The sequence below is a fragment of the Hypanus sabinus genome, chromosome X1 (genome assembly GCF_030144855.1).
Source record: "Hypanus sabinus isolate sHypSab1 chromosome X1, sHypSab1.hap1, whole genome shotgun sequence".
Classification (NCBI taxonomy): Eukaryota; Metazoa; Chordata; class Chondrichthyes; order Myliobatiformes; family Dasyatidae; genus Hypanus; species Hypanus sabinus.
The window spans coordinates 20,512,130-20,531,251 of record NC_082738.1 but is presented as its reverse complement, the minus strand read 5'-3'; the positions used below and the strand labels follow the sequence as shown (position 1 = coordinate 20,531,251).

General features: G+C 43.3%; 1 protein-coding gene across 3 annotated transcripts in view; it reads right to left on the bottom strand.

Moving 5' to 3' along the window:
* Positions 1-19,122, bottom strand: part of asic1b (acid-sensing (proton-gated) ion channel 1b) — an 878,352-nt gene that overhangs the window by 36,043 nt on the left and 823,187 nt on the right. For all 3 annotated transcript variants that reach the window (XM_059956013.1, XM_059956012.1, XM_059956014.1), the window contains exon 7: positions 8,438-8,529. In XM_059956013.1, coding sequence (XP_059811996.1) covers positions 8,438-8,529 — 92 coding nt within the window. The remainder of the gene's footprint in view (positions 1-8,437; positions 8,530-19,122) is intronic.

Here is a 19,122-nt window from a genome sequence, read left to right as displayed (position 1 = left end):
GCAAATTCAGTTACCGTGTGAGCTCTGCAGCACCATTTCGGTGATTTATTACTTGTGGCTCAGGGATATTAGTCCGTTTGCTATTGTATACTGATATGTTGAGATAAGATCATGACCCAGGCGAAATATCTGTCATTCAGTAAGATCTCAATGCAAGATCAGTTTTGTATAATAGCATTCTATGAACTTCTGAACTAATAGCTAAGTCTCTGCTACCGAGTTTTAAAGCTCTACCAATGTCTCTGCTGTTACACTTATTGTAAACGGGGGAGAAAAAGATCAGTGTTGACAAGACCAGCGCTAGTAACACAATGAGTTTCCATTTTTTGCATCATGTTGGAGTTTAGAAGTTTCACATCAGGTGAATCATAGTGAATGAACCATATTAACTGGTTTGAAATGGTTCCAACAATTATCTGCCAACTTAGCCTGCAGAGTAAGCCCCCAAGCTTTTCCAGATCCCACAGCTGCGAGGACACATCCTCTTGGAAGAAGAGTCAATGTTACGTCAACTAATGGCCATTTAGGAGCTCCTGTTTGGATTCTCATTTTCTATCCTTTGCAAACCACAGCTTATCCTAAATTCCTCTGTCTCAATCTGAAGTCACATCAAATCCTGTTCATCCATGTGCTCACTTCTCTACATTGCCTACGTCCAAGCAACATTCTAATTTTACAATTTCTACCAATGATTCAAATCTCTCCACTGTTGCCAGTTTCTGTAACCTCCACCTCAGTTCTCCCTACTCCTTCAGTCTTGCCCCTTTGCCCAACCAATTACCATTGATCTGCCATTGGAGGTTGTACCTTCAGCTGCCAAGGAACCACATTCTAGACTTCCCTGCCAAAACTTCTTTGACTCTATTTTTAAACACTTCTTAAAACTTATTGTCCTTTGTCCAAGTACATAGTCACCTCTTTGATGTTTCTGTAAGTTGCTTTTAAATTTTCTCTGGTAATATTCTTGTAAAGTCCTTGTGATAAATCACCCCATTAAAGGTGATACATATTGTAAATGCAAATGGCTACTGTTGTAGATAGCTTTCTACTATAGACATATAGTATGCTTGTTCAAAACTGTGCTGAATCTACACAACGTATTTCAATTTGTACTCTTATGGTTATTGCTGCAGATTGTCATCTATCAATCTAGCCTAGATTCAAACCACAATCCCAGAGTTAAAAGGATGGTGTTTGAATTATTAACATTATCCATTCTCACTCTCTACACTAGAACAATGACTGTGAAGACTGCTCACTGGCATAATTGCCTGAGCTCTATTCTGATTTCATTGCCAGGCAGTCTAAATTTCCCAGTCCAGTATGTAATGACAGATCTTGTTAGCTATCACACTGAAATAGAAGGTTTGTGCACACAAAACAAAAGGCAATCAGTCCAAAACTGAGAATGCTTATCAAAATTCTGATTATTGGAATCCTGGGTGTAAATGCCATGAGGGAAATGTAAAAACTTAGTCAATTTCTACATTTGTTTGCAATTACTTCAGTTGAACTGTCATTTTGTCTTCAATAAGCAATAGATTGTAGATGCAACAATTTTGAAATAAAAATACAGAATGCTGGAATCAATCTGCAGATCAGACAGCATCTGTAGAGAGAGGAACAGAATGAAGACTTCAGCTCAATAACCTTTCATCAAAACCTTTTGACCAATCATTTTGTCTTTTGTCAACCAATCAATCTGTTAGGGTTGAAGTTGACGTACTTCCTTTCCAACCCTGTATTGCGCATTCCTTTTGCTACTCATGCATGTCCTCAGTTGAGATCATGTCCATTGTACTTACTGATGGACAAGATCTGCCCTGTGTGAAGGGCTCTTCCCCCAGTGGAGGGAAATGTTTGAGGAGGACCCTTGTGACAACTTGTTCAGTGTGGGCCTGTAACTCCTGCAATTGGCTGTCTCTTTCCTTGAAGATGATTGAGATTACTGCAAATCTGAGATGAGCTGGCATTCTCTCCTCTTCCTATGCAAGGGAGATAACATCATGAATTTGCCCTAGGAATAACTCTCCACCATGTTACGGTGCCTCAGCAGTGATTTTGTCTATTCAAGAGGCTTTGCTGTTTCTCAATAGTCACTCAGCATATTTGATCTCTTCCCAGACTGTAACTGATAGTGGACTGTGAGATGTGGTGGGGGGGGGGGGGGTGGTCAAGGAAACCTAGGTACATCAAAGACTAAGTCTTGATTTAGATTTTTAGTGTGTTCTTCCCACTGCGCAATTTGTCCTTGGCAAGCTTTTCTCTATTCTTGGATCTCAGGATCTTGGCACATTATAGTTATCAGCAAGTTGCTGAACTTCCTGCACTCTTCCTGTTCACCATGCATTCTTTAGGTCAAGTGTTTTTCTGTTGAAACTTACCCTTTGAGTGTTTCCTTTGAGGTGTGGTGGAGTTTTCTATTCAAGAATTGTGTACATTTCTGGTCTCCCAATCACAGAAAGGATGCGAAAGCTTTGAACAAGGGTGCAGATTTACCAGGTTGTTACATGGATTAGGAGGTAATAGTTATAAGGAGGAGTTGGACAAACATATTGTTTTCCCTGGAGTGTCACAGAGGCTGAGGAAAGGTTTATAAAGTTATGAGAGGCAGGGATAGGGTAGATAGTCAGAACTTTATTTCCCAGGGTAGAAGTGTCAAACACTAGAAGACATGCATTTAAGGAGGGGGTGGGAGACATGTGGGGCAAGTTTTTTATATAGAGAATGGTAGATGCTTGGAATGGGCTGCCAGGGGAGGTGCTGGAGGAAGATAGCAGTGTTTAAGAAGCTATTGGATAGATATGTGAATAAAGGGATGTCCTTGTATTCTGAGGCAGTCAGAACACCTAGGCAGTCTAGGTCCAGCAGGTGCTCTGCTGTGTCTGCTGATTGGAAATTGCCACACATGCCATTATTGCCATGTAGAGGGTATGTAGTGAAATTCTGCAGTGAGGAAGCCGATGGAGGTCAGTTGCAGTGATCTTGGAGCCTGCAGTCAGCAGTCCTAGGGACAACATTGGAGCAAGGTGCTCTGGGGAAGGGGTGAGGGTTGTGGATGAGGTAGAGGGACAATGGAGAGATGGGCAGTAGCTTTGAAAAAGCTCTGGACAGCACCTGTTGGTATGAAAGGCAAAGTAAGTGTGACTGGTGGAGTGAGGAAAAAAGAACTGGCATGAGGTGGAGTAGAGGGTGAGTGATGGGAGGGAATGAAGGGAGTATTGGGAAGAGAGGGTGGGTGGGCATGAGGGAAAGAGAGAGTGGGCCAAAGAGTGAGTGGAGAAAGAATTAGTTTGAGGGAGAGTGGAGGAGGGATATGGAGTGTGGTGGGAGGAGGGGTGATATGGGAAGAAGAAGGTGGCGGGATAGGGGAGGGATGGGCTGGGGAGGAGGTAGGACCCAGGTGGGAATGGGTCTTCAGAGTAGAGGATATGGGAAGGATGGAGACTGAGGATCAGCCCATGGGCAAAATCATATATGCTCTGTATGTGGAGAGAGAGAGGGGGGTGGGGGGGGGGAGGGAGAGAGAGAGAGAGAGAACTCGGTGATCTCGTGTGTGTGTGTGTGTGTGTGTGTGTGTGTGTGTGTGTGTGTGTGCGTGTGTGTGTGTGCGTGTGTGTGTGCGTGTGTGTGTGCGCGCGCGTAGCACAGCCTGGTCTCCAGCCACCCTGGATCTCCTGGCTATTAGACCAGAACCTCACTTCTGTGAGTCCGTGTGGTGGCTGCTGTGAAGTAACCTCTCCTTGCTCAAAGGAAACACATATAGGTGACTTCTGCTCCTGACATATCCAAGGAGGTAGTGAAAATATACAGTAGTTTTTTATTCGTTCGTTCTTTATGTGCCATGCCGTATGTCATGGGTGGTCATGGTCTTTCCTTAACTATGCTTGTTCTTGGCAAGCTTTTCCACAGAAATGGTTTGCCATTGCCTTCCTCTGAGCAATATCTTTACATAATGGATGACCCCCAGTCATTTATCAATACTTTTCAGAGACTGTCTGTCTGGTGTCAGTAGTCGCATAGTCAGGAATTGTGATAGGGACCAGCTGCTCATACAACCATTCACCACCTGCTCCCATGGTTTCACACGACCCTGATCAGGGGAGTTAAGCAGGTGCTACACCTGGACCAAGGGTGACCTGCAGGCTAGCAGAGGGAAGGAGTTTTTTCATTCCAGGACTTCTCAGATGTCCTCTTTCTTTCAGGATCATGGTTTCCCTTCTGGCATCATCAAAGATGCCCTCACCCGCATCTCCTCCACTTCCCGCACTTTAGCCCTCAACCCATCCTCCCGTCACCACAACAGGTTCAGGGTTCCCCTTGTCCTCACCAGCTTCCGGATCCAACACATTATCCTCCGCAACTTCTGCCACCTTCAACAGGACCCCACCACCTTTCCTTCCCTACCCCTCTCAGCTTTGTGAATCTGTGTTTTCTCAACACAGATTTATGGACGTGGTCTCCATGATCCCTCTGTTCCTTCACACTGCTCGGAATCCTGTCATTAACCCTGTACTCTGCCTTCAAGCTCAACTTTCCAAAATGAATCACTTCACACTTCTCTGAGTTGAACTCCACCTGCCACTGCTTAGCCCATCCCTGGTCCACACGTCCCTCCCCACAGAACTCCCACCTGGCACTTACCCCTGCAAGCGCAAATGCTACACCTGTCCCCACACCTTCCCCCTTACCACCATTCCGGGCCCAGACAGTCCTTCCAGGTGAGGCAACACTTCACCTGCGAGTCTGCTGGATTTGTCTATTGCATCCGGTGCTCCCGGTGTGGCCTCCTCTACATCGGCGAGACCCGATGCAGATTGGGGGACCGCTTCGTTGAGCACCTCCTGTCACAATAGACAGGACCTCCCGGTTGCCACCGACTTCAACTCTGCCTCTCATTCCCATCTAGATATGTCCATACATGGCCTCCTCTATTGCCATGATGAGGCCAAACTCAGGTTGGAGGAGCAACACCTCATCTATTGTCTGGGTAGCCTCCAGCCTGGTGGTATGAACATTGAATTCTCCAATTTCCGGTAATTCCCTCCCCCTCCCCCTCCCCCTTTCCCTATCCCAGGTCCCTCTCTGCCTCTCTCCCCTTTCAACTTTCTGCTTCTTTATCTCTACAGTTCTTTCATGCTCATCCCCTCCCCCTCCCCCCCTTTATCCTTCCTCTGATCGGTTTTCCACCTGGTGCCTCTAGGCCCTACCCGCTCCCCATCTCTATTACTGGGCTTCGGCCCTCTCTTCGCCCCCCCCCCCCCATTCCTGATGAAGGGTCTTGGCCCGAAACATTGGCTACTCTTTTCTCATGGATGCTGCCTGACCTGCTGAGTTCTTCCAGCGTAGTGTTCGTATTCTAGGAGTTTTTCTCTGGAATGTGGGTGTCTGTTTAACTACTGTTGGGGAGGGAGCTCTAGCAATGAAGAAGGAACAGCATGGGGGTTGGTAATTGAGGGTGAATTTGATTGGGGTGGCCTGCATTTAATGAATGACACAGTACTAGAGTGAACTGAACTGAATATACCTGGACTCTTTCAATCTTGTGTTTTATGTTGTGTTTTTCACTCATTTATTTTTTGCCATTTACATGATTTGGTTTTTTTTTGCACGTGGGGGGGGTTTGATGTTTTTGTCTTTGAATGGTTTTTCTTTGTTTTGTGGCTGTCTGTGGGAAGAAGAATCTCAGGATTGTATACTGCATACTTTGATGATAAATATACTTTGAATCTTGAATCTTTGAAGCTACAGTCTGTGCTGACCCCTTGTTCCTGCTATCCTTGTCCTTCCTGGTGGTAGAGGTCAGAGGTGTGGGAGGTGCTGTAAGAGTATCCTGGCTGAGTAATCGCAGAGCATTTTGTAGATGATACATATTACACTCACTGTGCGCTGGTGGTGGAGGGAGTGAACGTTTCTATTGGTAGACAGAGTGGTATATCATGTGGCCTGCCTTGTCTTGGATGCAGTTATGCTTCTTGAGAGCTGATTTCATCCAAGCAAGTGGAGAGTACTCTATTAACTCTTGACTTGCACCTTGTTGGGGGGTTGGGAAGGCTTTGGAGAGCTAGGAATTGAGATAAAGCATTATGTCTGATAAAGTCAGACTTTTAGCTTAATTACTCATCCACTGGCTGTCACTGGAAATCTTTATTCTCCATTCCCTGATATTCTTGAACTGAGCAACTAATTACCAGTCAAATGGCATTCACTAAGCATGTTTTTGGAAGTGGAAGCAATCTTGCACAGACCATCTAGAACTCCCCATTTCATTCTTCTCACTGCCTGAAAACTCAGCAGTTTGCTCAATTTCAAAATGAATTTCCAGCCCACGTCTCCACAAAGTCTGCTCATAGTGACCTCCACTGCTTTATCTACCTTTATCCATGCTGCTGAAAAGCCTTGCAACCACCAGAGTTGGTCATCCACTGATCCCTCGGTCCTCATACCAATTGTGACCCATCATTTTAACTGCCTTGTTACATTTATCCACCCCAAAGCAACACTTCCACCAGATGTGTGTGTCCACCATCGAGACCCTCTATCAGATGAGAAAGACGTGTTTACAAGATTCAACTACTCCACCAATGAGATTTCCCTCAGTCGGATGTGCCCACCACCAAGACGTTTCTCAACCAAATGTGTACCACCAGGGACATATTCTATCAGATATTTGTCAACACAGACTCTCCTCTACTTGACATGCCTCTCCACTATGGATGTATCATTGGCCACCATGTCTAAAAGCATGTGAAAATTTTGTCTTGCCAGTTGTACTCACCCCTTACGTTCAATTGCACTGACTTCACTCCGAAATCTGGATAGAACTAATGACCAGTCCTCCTGCACGAGTAAGTGGTGGACAAAGACAAGTTCACTAAAGCAGCCAGCCTAATCAAAGACCCAACCAACCCTGGACATTCTCTCTTCTCCCCTCTTCCACCAGGCAGAAGACATAAATGCCTGAAAGTACATACCAGCAAGCCGAAGGGGAGTTTCTATCCCACTGTTAAAGAGACTATTAAACAGTTTCCTAGTATGATAAATTGGACTCTTAACCTCTCAGTCTACCTCATTATAAGATCACAAGACCATAAGACATAGGAGCAGAATTAGGCCATTTGGCCCATCGAGCCTGCTCTGCCATTCAATCAGGCTGATCCTTTTTTCTCCTCCTCAGCCCCGCTCCCTGGCCTTCTCGCTGTAACCTTTGATGCTGTGTCCAATCAAAAACCTATCAATCTCTACCTTAAATATACCCAATGGCCTGGCCTCCACAGCTGCCTATGGCAATAAATTCCACAAATTTGTGTATACAATAGGGTCTTTTAACAGACTCCTGGATAGGTATGTGGAGATTAGAAAAACAGAGGGCTATGGGAAACCCTAGGTAATTTCTAAGGTAAGGACATGGTCGGCACAGTTTTGTGGGACGAAGAGCCTGTATTGTGGCGTAGGTTTTCTATGTTTCTAAATTCACCACCCTTTGGCTAATGAAATTTCTCCGCATCTCTGTTTTGAAAGGGTGCCCCTCTAACCTTAGGCTGTGCTGTCTTGTCCTAGACTCTCCCACCATGGAATATATCCTTTCTACATCTACTCTATCTAGGCCTTTCAACATTCAAAAGGTTTCAATGAGATCCCCCTTCATCCTTCTAATTTCCAGTGAGTACAGATCCAGAGCCATCAAATGTTCCTTAAGGTAACCTTTCATTCCTGGAATCATCTTTGTGAACCTCCTCTGGACCCTCTCCAATGCCAGCACATCTTTTCTTAGACGAGGAGCCCAAAATTGTTCTCAATACTCAAGATGAGGCCTTACCAGTGCCTTATAAAGACTCAACATCACATTGTTGGTCTTGCATTCTGAGACCTCTTGAAATGAATGCTGACATTACATTTGCCTTCCTCACCACCGACTCAACCTTTAGTTAACCTTTAGGGAATCCTGCACAAGAACTCCCAAGTCACTTTGCATCTCAGATTTTTTTTTTGATCTTGAAATCTTAATAAACCTGATCGTTTACCTTAACTTCACTTTCTCTGTGGCTGTTACACTTTATTCCGTATTGATATTATTTTACCTTGTTCTACCTCAATGCACTGTGTAATGAATTGATCAGTCGGAACAGTATGAAAGAAAAGCTTTTCACTATGTCTTGGTACATGTGACAATGATAAATCAATCCTAATTCCAATTCCAGCCTCCTGTAGAAGCAATACTTCGTAGAAACAAGACTTTGACATTAATTTTCATAATCCTCCATGTAGGTGTCACATCTGCCCTGCAGTAAAGTCCAGGTGTCCAAACAGGAACCAATCCACTGACAATATCTTGCTAAGCACTAGTGACTGCTAGGAACCAAACCACGGGCTGCAAGGAAATAGCTGCATTTCACTTCTGTACGTGTGGCAAAACCCCAGGCCTGGTTGCACTCACCCAGTAAGCCAGCCACTTCATAAGCTTTCTTCTGTTCAATTGTTTCGTAGTTCAGGGCTTCAAAGAATATATCAAGCACAAGAATGTTCTCCCTTGAAAAGAAGGAAAGTTGCATCACATCAATTTTGCATGCTCCTGATAATAAAGATAGCTTTATTCAGAAATCAACCTCCACTCAGCCATTTAATTGCATCTTACGAGCTAAAGTAGAAATTTGAACATCAATGATGCTTCACATTCTTTCTACTTCCCTGGGGTCAGGGTCAACTAAACAAGGTTGTGTGATATTTTGAAATATGTGTTCTTACCAGATTCCTAATGATGTTGACTGATGGGGCTTTAGAGCTTACATTAAATTTGCCTTCCACCCCAGGTCAAAGATTGTGCAAACAACTAAATGCATTTCAAAGAAAACCAAGGCACATGCTGGAAAAAGCAGGGCTGGTAATTCTGACAAGTAATTATAATCCTGAATATCATTTCAATTGCAGTCCATTTTCCCTGTTACAAAGTACTGGGATAATTTTTAGTTTTTTTTTGTTGCCAACAGCAATCTTGGATTGTATTTAAAAAAAGCCAGTATCGGCTTTAAGCCTTTTACCTCCCATTGTATCCCAATGCAACATTCGCAGTATAAAGGTTCTATTATATCTCTGAATATAGTAAACAGGAGAATGCCATTTGTTCCCTGTTCTGACATACAGTTAGATCAACACTGACATGTTTCACACCCTAACAAAAATCCAATTATCTCAAGACCAAAGTATTCACTTGAACCCACCCTAAATTGCTTCTTGGGAGGGAGTTCCAGATTTCCACTGTTCTTTGTGTGATAAAGTGACCACCCAGGTTGACTCTCCCAGCAAAAATAATTCTTTTTTGTCCACTCTTCAAATTCTTATTGCTTTCCACAATTAGATAACCCTTTAGCTTTCTACACTTAAGGAAACACAAGTATGTTTAATGCTATCTGTCCTCACAATTTAACCCATTAAATTCTAGTATCATTATGGTGACTCTGTAATACACATGCTTCCTAAGCCGAGGTTCCAGAGTGGAACAGCACTCTGGATGGTGTCTAACATCTGTGATGTAACTGCACCTCTTCGGATAGAGAACAAGATTCCATTAGCTTCTTTATATGAACTTGCATTTATATATCACCTGCTGTGGTCCTTTCTGAGTATCCCAAAGTGCTTTGTAACAATTTAGTACTTTTATTCCTTGTTGTATTGTTGCGAACGTGGTAGTCAATTTTTTTTTCATAGCAACTCCTACCATAAAGTCCCAGTTTAAAATTATAGTAACTCCAACAATGCAGGGCTCTTTCATGGATGCCAGCTCAGATATTTATTTTGTACCTGCTCATGAGCTTTTAGTTATGATCTTCCCAGCTCCTATATTACCTTGCTTTACACTGTTTGAAAAGTACTTTGATTTATCCTCTTTGGGAAGGTGAATAACCCCACACTTCACTACACAGAACTCAACCTGCCACACTCATTTGATCTATCAATATCCCCTTGCAACCATTTATCTAGTTCACACACTTCCTGTGCCAACTTTCAGTATACTCATCTCTGCTACTTTAGCTGAACCATTCAGACTCCGTAGTATCCAAGACACCTTTACGGAGCAGTGCCATAGGAAGGCGGTGTCCATGATTAAGGATCCCCACCACCCAGGACATGTTCTCTTCACACTGTTACTGTTGGGAAGGAGGTACAGCAGCCTGAAGGAATTCAGGAACAGCGTCTTCCCCTCTGTCATCCAATTTCTAAATGGGCATTGACCCCATGAACACTATCTCACTACTTACTTATTTGTTATTTTTGTACTACTTATTTTAACTTAACTATTTAATAGACATATATACTTAATGTAACTCAGTTTTTTCTCAATATTTATCATGTATTTCATTGTACTGCTGCTGTAAAGTTAACAAATATTACCACATATGCCAGTGATATTAAATCTGATTCTGACATAGTGAAAAATATTGAGCCTGCCTACCGTACAGGCTGTGAGAAATGTGATTAGTCATATCCTGCCATTTGTAGCACAGACTTATTATCCCTTCTGTTCCTGACTTCCTCAGCAAGTCCTTCTCTGCTCCAGCGGGTTACCTCTAACTTTCTGCAGCCTAATTGTTGTTAACGTTTTAACAACCTTACCAAGTGCCTTGCAGATGTCCACACAAGTAACATCCAGAGATAGTCTCACAAATACATCTTTGTTAATTTCTCAAAAGACTTAATCCTTCACTGACATTATAAATTGGAATTTACAGTGCTGTAGAGTTGGTCAAAGGTTCTGTATATGCACCATGCTTCATTTTTAGAATAAAGGAGAAAAGGGAAAGATTCCAAACAGTAATTTCCACTGTCCAGCGGGAAGACTTGCGCATAATGAATGAGTGGCTGGGATTGAAGGAAAAGTTGCTACCTCATTACGTGGCATTTCAAAATCTGTGAATTATTCGAGTTGTTTCTAATTATTGTGTAAATTTTAACCTCAGAGTAAAATTCTGAAATTGCTTCCAAGAAATATAATACATTCACAGAATTATCATCAAGTTTACAGGGAGATTTTGGGGTGGGTTTGGGGCCAAAGGCAGATTGCTTTTATGCTTGGTGCCTTGTGATTGCTGACATTTCTTATAACACTATTGAGTTATTATGACATTGCTGCCAATTTTTATAAACCTTGAAAACTTAAGTGACACAACCCTCCAGATGGTTTAATTCCATTTAGGATTAATTTTATTGTTTTATAAACAGAAGTGAGTAGCACAGAACATTGTAATTGTTAGCACATTGCATGTAGCTGATGTGTGATGAAGTTTAACAAGCAGACATTATAATTCTTGAAACTTTATTCAGTGATAATCCACCTTTAATGAGTGTGAAATGGCAGTTAGACTATTTAATAGCATAATATATGAATGTACTTGTAACAATTTGAATTTACAGTTTTTCGGTTTTTCCCTCCATTGAAGGAGTAACTGGTGGTTCCAGTCACCTTTTACTTAATATATGTCGGGGTGAGCTTGATGAGTGCGTGGCAAGTGTCTCTCTGACTGTAAAAGGCATCACATTGTAACATGAAAACATAAAGTACATCAAACAGTTATGGCACAGAGCAGATCCTTAGGCGCATGCCATTGTGCCAAGCTTTTAACCTACTCCACAATCAATCTAACCCTTATATCCTACACACCCAGTAACCCTCTAGTTTTCAAGCTGAGGAGTAGCTTTAAAAGGTGGGACAAGAGAAAGTGAAACACAAGGTGATAGGTGAAACCTGAAGGGGGAGGGATGAATTAAAGAGCTGGGAAGTTGATTGGTGAGAGACAGACAGAAGGCCATGGAAGATGGAAAAGGGGGGAGGAACACCAAAGGGTGGCAATGTGCAGGCAGGGAGAGAATGAAAAGGGGACGGGAAATGGTGGGGGGGGGGGAGTGTGGGGGACATTACCGGGAGTTTGAGAAATCGATGTTCATCTCATCAGGTTGGAGGCTACCCAAGCAGAATATAAGATGTGGTTCCTCCAACCTATGGACTCCTCTACTGCTGCGATGAGGCCACACTCAGGTTGGAGGCACAACACCTTATATTTCATCTGGGTAGCCTCCAACCTGATGGCATGAACATCGATTTCTCTAACTTCCAGTAACGCCACCCCCTTCACCATTCCCCATTCCCTTTTCCCTCTCTCACCTTATCTCCTTGCCCACCTGTCACCTCCCTCTGGTGCTCCTCCTTCCTTTTCCTTCTTTCATGGTCTTTTGTCTCTTTCACCAACTTCCCAGTTCTTTACTTCATCCCTTCCCCTCCAGGTTTCACTTATCACCTTGTGGTTCTCTCTGTCCTCCCCCCACTTTTTAAATCTACACCTCAGCTGTTTTTCTCCAGTCCTACCGAAGGGTTTCAACCCAAAATGTTGACTGTACTCTTCCATAGATGCTGCCTGGCCTGCTGAGTTCCTCCAGCATTTTGTGTCTGTTGCTCAGATTTCCAACACCTGCATATTTTCTCTTGTTTGCAATTTGAATCCTCCATTTTTCTTTTATCCATGTGCTTATCTAAGAGTCTCTCAAATGTCCCCAAAGTATAGGCCTCTACCACCAGTCCTGGCAGTGTAGTCCGTGCATTTACCACTTCCTGTGTGAAAACAGCTCCCTTTGACATCTCCCCTAAACTTTTCTCCACTCACCTTAAAAGGATGTCCTCTGGTATTGGCCACTGCCACCCAGGGAAAAAGGTCTCTTATCATTGTATACATTTCTAACAATCTTTTCTCATTTCCCATGCTCTCTAATCTTGACCATATCCTGATAAAGTTCCTCTGCAGTCTCTCTAAGACTTCCACATCCTTTCTAAAATGGGGTGACCAGAACTGAACATAGTACTCTGAATGTAGTCTAATCAGTGTTTTATAGAGCTGCAACATAACCCTGTGACTCTTGAACTTGATTCCCCAATAAATGAAGGCCAACACATAGTACGCCTTCTTATGCAGTAACTTTGGGGGATCTATGGACTTAGACCCAAAATCCCTCTGTTTCTCCATGCTGCTAAGAATCCTACTATTAACCCTGTACTCTGCCTTTGAGTTTGATCTTCCAAAGTGAATCACTTCACACTTTTCCAGATTGAACTCCATCTGCCACCTCTCCACCCAGTCCTACATCTTGTCTATGGCCTGTTGAAACCTCCAAGAACATTCTACACCATCCACAACATTACCAACCACCACCATCTGCAAGCTTACAAACCCACCCTCCCATTTTCTCATCACAACCAGCAGAGGTCCCAGGACAGATCCCTGTAGAACACCACAGGTCACCGATCTCCAGGCAGAATATGCTCCATATACCACCACCCTCTTCCATCTGGGCCAGCCAATTCTGTATCCTCACAACCAAGTTTCTCTGGATCGCATACCTCCTCACTTTCTGAAAGGGTCAACCATGGGGAACCTTATCGAACACCTTACCATAATCCATATTCACCACATCCACTGTTCTACCTTCATCAATTTGTTCAGTCCTTTCTTTGAAAATCTCAATCAGACTCATGAGGCATGACAGACAGACAGACATACTTTATTGATCCCGAGGGAAATTGGGTTTTGTTACAGCCACACCAACCAAGAATAGTGAAGAAATATAGCAATATAAATCCATAAATAATTAAATAATATTAAGTTAATCATGCCAGGTGGAAATAAGTCCAGGACCAGCCTATTGGCTCAGGGTGTCTGACATTCCGAGGGAGGAGTTGTAAAGTTTGATGGCCACAGGCAGGAATGACTTCCTATTACGCTCAGTGTTGCATCTCGGTGGAATGAGTCTCTGGCTGAATGTACTCCTGTGCCTAACCAGTACATTATGGAGTGGATGGGAGTCATTGTCCAAGATGGCATGCAACTTGGACAGCATCCTCTTTTCAGACACCACCGTCAGAAAGTCCAGTTCCACCCTCACAACATCACTGGCCTTACGAATGAGTTTGTTGATTCTGTTGGTGTCTGCTACCCTCAGCCTGCTGCCCCAGCACACAACAGCAAACATGATAGCACTGGCCACCACAGCCTCGTAGAACATCCTCAGCATCACCCAGCAGATGTTAAAGGACGTCAATCTCCTCAGGAAATAGAGACAGCTCTGACCCTTCTTGTAGACAGCCTCAGTATTCTTTGACCAGTCCAGTTTATTGTCCATTCGTATCCCCAGGCATTTGTAATCCTCCACTATGTCCACACCGACCCCTTGGATGGAAACAGGGGTCACCGGTGCCTTAGCCCTCCTCAGGTCCACCACCAGCTCCTTAGTCTTTTTCACATTAAGCTGCAGATGATTCTGCTCACACCATGTGACGTTTCCCACCGTAACCCTGTACTCAGCCTCATCTCCCTTGCTGATGCATCCAACTATGGCAGAGTCATCACCTGCCCCTAATAAAGACATGCTGACTATCCCTAAAAGGAATATGTTTCATCAGACGCTCTTAAATCCTGTCCCTAAGAAATCTTTCCACTAGTTTAAACATAAAAGATTCTGCAGATGCTGAAAATCCAGAGCAACACACACAAAATGCAGGAGGAACTCAACAGGTCAGGCAGCTTCTATAGAAAAGTATAAGCAGCCAATGTTTCAGGTCAAGACCCTCAATCAGGACTGGAAAGGAAAGGGAAAGAAGCCAGAATAAGAAAGTGGAGTGAGGAGGAGTACAAGCTTGCAAGTGACAGGTGAAACCAGGTGAGGGGAAAGTGGGTGAGGGAAGGTGATGAAGTGAGAAGCTGGGAAGTGATAGGTGGAAGAGGTAAAGGGCTGAAGAAGGAATCTGATAAGAGAGGACAGTGGAAAGGGGAAAATGGACAGGAGGAAGAGCACCATGTTAGGTAATGGGCAGATGAGGAGAAGGGTTAAGAGAGGAAATTGAATGGGGAATGGAAAGAGGCAATGGTGAGGGGGGAGAATTTCCAGATGTTAGAGAAATTGATGTTCATGCTGTCAAGTTTGACACTACCCAGATGGAATAAGAGGTTGTTGCTCCTCCAACCTGAGAATGCCCTCATCATTGCAGTGGAGGAGACCATGGTCTGACATGTAGTAATGGGAATGGGAAGCAGAAAGGAAGTGCGTGGCTACCGGGAAAGCCCAACTATTGTGGCGGACAGAACAAAGGTGCTCTCCATTAGTTTGCCCACCACTGACATAAGACTCATTGGTCTATAATTCCCAGGATTATCTCTATTACCATTCTTGAACAAAGGAACAGCATTTGTCATGCTCTAATCTTCTGGTACTAGATCATTGTCAAAAGTGCAGCAATCTCTTTGCTCATATGTTCTTACTATTCACTTTGCAGCAGAACTTTAAGGTGATCAGAACTAGGAGCACTTGTCTGACAATTTTCCTTTCTAATCTATGTGCCTGCGAAGACTATGGCTGATCCTGAGTTCAGCTGATTGCCAAACAGGATAGCAACCAGGAGCATGAAGCCTAACAAAAGATCATTCCTACTCTCTGACTGCCTCAATCCTGATTGGCTAACACCACGGCAGAGATAACAACGAGCATCTTATGCCTCTGCATTTAAGATTATTTTAGGCAGAAATGGGAATTCATATCACTTAACTTGCACAGATGACACACTTATATTTTGCAAGTGTGAAATTGATTTTGGCATACAGAAGAGATTTGCTTTGAATCAGGTGTAACCTTTCAATTTACAGTTAATTAATATAAATGTGCCAATACTTCATTGAATTTCTCTAGGAGAGAAACACATTTGGTTTGAATCAACCTGCCTTTCTTTATATAAGCCTTTTTTAACTAATAGGCAGAATGTCTGTTTCTGTCACAGTTACTGACAAAGTAGAATTCAGTTACTACCTGTCTGAATACTTACTGAAAACATACCAGGAAGGTTTGCATTTATATAGCCCCTTTCAACAAACTCATCACTCCGTCTGTGCTGCACTGCAGTGTCAGACAAAAATTCACGCTTAAGTCTCCAGAATGGGGATTGCATCGACAAATCATGATCCTACACTATCTTGAGTTTAGAAGAAAACAAAATGATGTAATTGAAACATACAAAATTCATACCACAATTGACTGGAGATACAGAGTGAACTTCTCTTTTGGCTGGGATGCTTAAAATCATGGGTCAAAATCTCAAAATAAGCGGCTGGACTGAGAAAAAGAGAAGTTTCTCCACTATGGTGGTGAAGCTTTAAAATTCTCTGTACAAGTGGCAGTACCTTCATCACTTAGTATATTCAGGAAAGAGACTGATAGGTTTTGGATATGAAGGAAGCTAGAGCATCTAGCGTTAATGGTGCAGTGGCAATCAGCCATCATCTTACTGAATGGTTCCATCTTTTACATTCTAACTCAGAACCTACTGAACTGAACAATTTGGCTCACTCTTCATCGTTGAGCGACCAAGCATTCTCTCAGTTTACCAAATACAGCTTAATAGAAACAGTTCCTAAAATCCGCCTGAACTTCCTGGCAGCTGCAATCTCTTTTACTGGCTTCCTAGGTTCTAAATTTGTTTTCTGAACTTGCACTTTAAAGGTTACTGCTCAAATTAGGATGCTTAACTCTGTATAAAAACCTCTTCACTGAATAATCTTTTCCTCAGCAACATCACACAGCACTATTTCAACTCAGAAGCTGTGAAGGGCTGCAAGAGGTTATGTGAGTACACAGGAGAGAGTCCATGGAGAGAGGTGGATCAAGGATCAGTATTTGAACACTGACACATCTCTGTAACAGGAGGTCAGGATGCACAAGGGGTAAAGGGTGAACAGGACTTGGTGCAGATGGGATATCAGGAGCCTCAGGTTTATGGAAGGTGGAAAATGGGAGGCTAGCCAAACGAAATGGAGTGTTTGGGTCAAGTCATCCAGTCATAGAGTTATACAGCTTGGAAACAGACTATTTGTCCAACATTGATGGCAACCAAGTTGCCAATATGACTGAGTTCCATTTGGTGATTTGTAGAAGCGAGGAAGAGTGTATGGGGTGGGGATAGAAACAAGCTGGAAATGAATGACCTACATGATGAAGATGATGAGTGGTCAGAGCTTGGGGGAAAACAAGATATTGAAACCAATGATCAGAAGTGGGAGGGGTAGAGGGGTAGAATCAAGGCAAATTAACAGAGTGTGGGGTGGGGACGAATGACCTTCCTGATGGAGGAAATACTTACCATTCAGGACTTTAGATTGTGCTGGGCTGTCGTCAGCTTACATTTGGATGCAACCTTTGGATCGCATTACTGAGGCCAAGGTACAGGCGAGAAAAGGGGCAAACCCAGATATAATAGAGCAGGAACAGAAGAGAAACTCCTGCAGAAGATCCTCTGGAGATGACGGGGGAGGTAAGAATGGGGAAAGAAACGAGGCTCCTCAGTGGTATAACACTAGATAACTGTCGGAGGGGAATGGTGTGATCAAACTCTACCGATCCTCTAAGAGGACCACAGCCTTGTCATAGGGTTTGGAGGCTTGTGTGCCTCAATAGCTCAGAGAGCTGTGTGGCTAGAGTCAGGTCCTTGTACTTTGGTTCTTGATAGGTCACCCATGTTAAACAGGTCAAAGGGTAGAGGCCAGATTAAGAGTGGTCCACTGGTCCCCCAGGTTCAGGGGTTTAGCTCATTAGCTCAGATCCAAATTCGAAGACTTTAAAGATGGTGTGTTTGGGTGCAACCAAAGGTCAGGGGCTGCTTTACTTGAGTAGGAAGATGATAATAGCTATTTTGAGTTGGCTATCGAGGATTGCTGAGGGGACACGATGAGGCAAAAACTGTTTGAGAATTCTCCTTGGCTGGAAGCAATTTTGAAACGTTACATCCATAATTAGGTATTTCATAGGGTCTCATATTTTCTTGCAGAATATGAAAGAGCAGTTCACTGGCATGAAGGAAGTCTTTACTTCTGACTCATTCTTCAGTGAAAAAGATTCAGTGTTGAGAACTTACAGCCAGATATTTACCCTTCTTTATATGGGATTGGTGAGTGACCTTGAAACGTAAGGAGTGACCACAGCAACCCAGCAGGACTCTAACACACAAGTTTCCACTTCTATAGCAGGAGATTTTAGGAACTGACCTTTTTACTGGACTATCGTGCAATGCAATCCCATCAGTTAAAGCATCATTGCAACACAGCAGGTTCCACCCAAAGCCTCTCCAGATAGCTCTGCAACATCTCCAGAGCTCAGCCTCCAACAAATTGCCTTGAAGTGCAGCAGCTTTGCTTTGTTGGCAAGCTTGGCAAGCATTTTGTGAGCAGCAAGATTGCGGTCAGCAAGAGGACAGCCAAGAAGACTTCAGTGCAACCAACACTGTAACAGATATCAACACACCATGCAGAATGCAGTAATGTGAAGATGGGAGATGGACAAAGACAAGCATTTGGACTGTGGAATGAACACCGAGGAAGTAATCACTTCCCATCACACCTTGGATTTATATTGCGCCATTAATGACCTCAAGAGATTCTGTAGCCAATATAGGAAAATCTAGCATCTCTAAAACTGGTTAATTGATTTTGGTGACAAATGTTCTGAATGTGTTTGAGCTGCTCTAAGGTCCTGAACATCCACTGGAACCAGCAGATAAGGTCTCGCTTTCCTGATTAATCCAATAAAACATGGTGTCTTTGCCAGCACAGAGTTCTCTTATGGAAAGCACCTGCCATGATTAAGTGCATGATTTCTGAAGTAGAGCTTGAACACATAACTTCTGAACTGAGCTGTGGGTGAGCCAAGTTGGCACTTGCAACTAAGAAGACAGAAGCACCTGTCATTTCTGCAGAGGGAGCATCATCTTTTGAGGTTCACTCTCATGCTTCCATTGAGCATACACTATCCTTTAGAACCATACACAGCAACCCACCTGTTTTCTGCCTGTGAGGGGCATCTGCATGTCCCATTTGTGGGTCTATTTGGTCTAAGAGTCCTAAGATGATACATGGAGGAGATAGCTTTCAGCTCACTTTGCCTCAATGGTCATCCTAATAATCCTACTCCTTTGCTCTTTATTCCTAACTCTACACAATTTCCTTCAAATATGTATCCACTTCTTCTTATTGCCAACACCGATGGCACTATAAAAACTTTCTCCTCACTTGCTCTTAAAACCCTAATTTTGAACAGCACTTT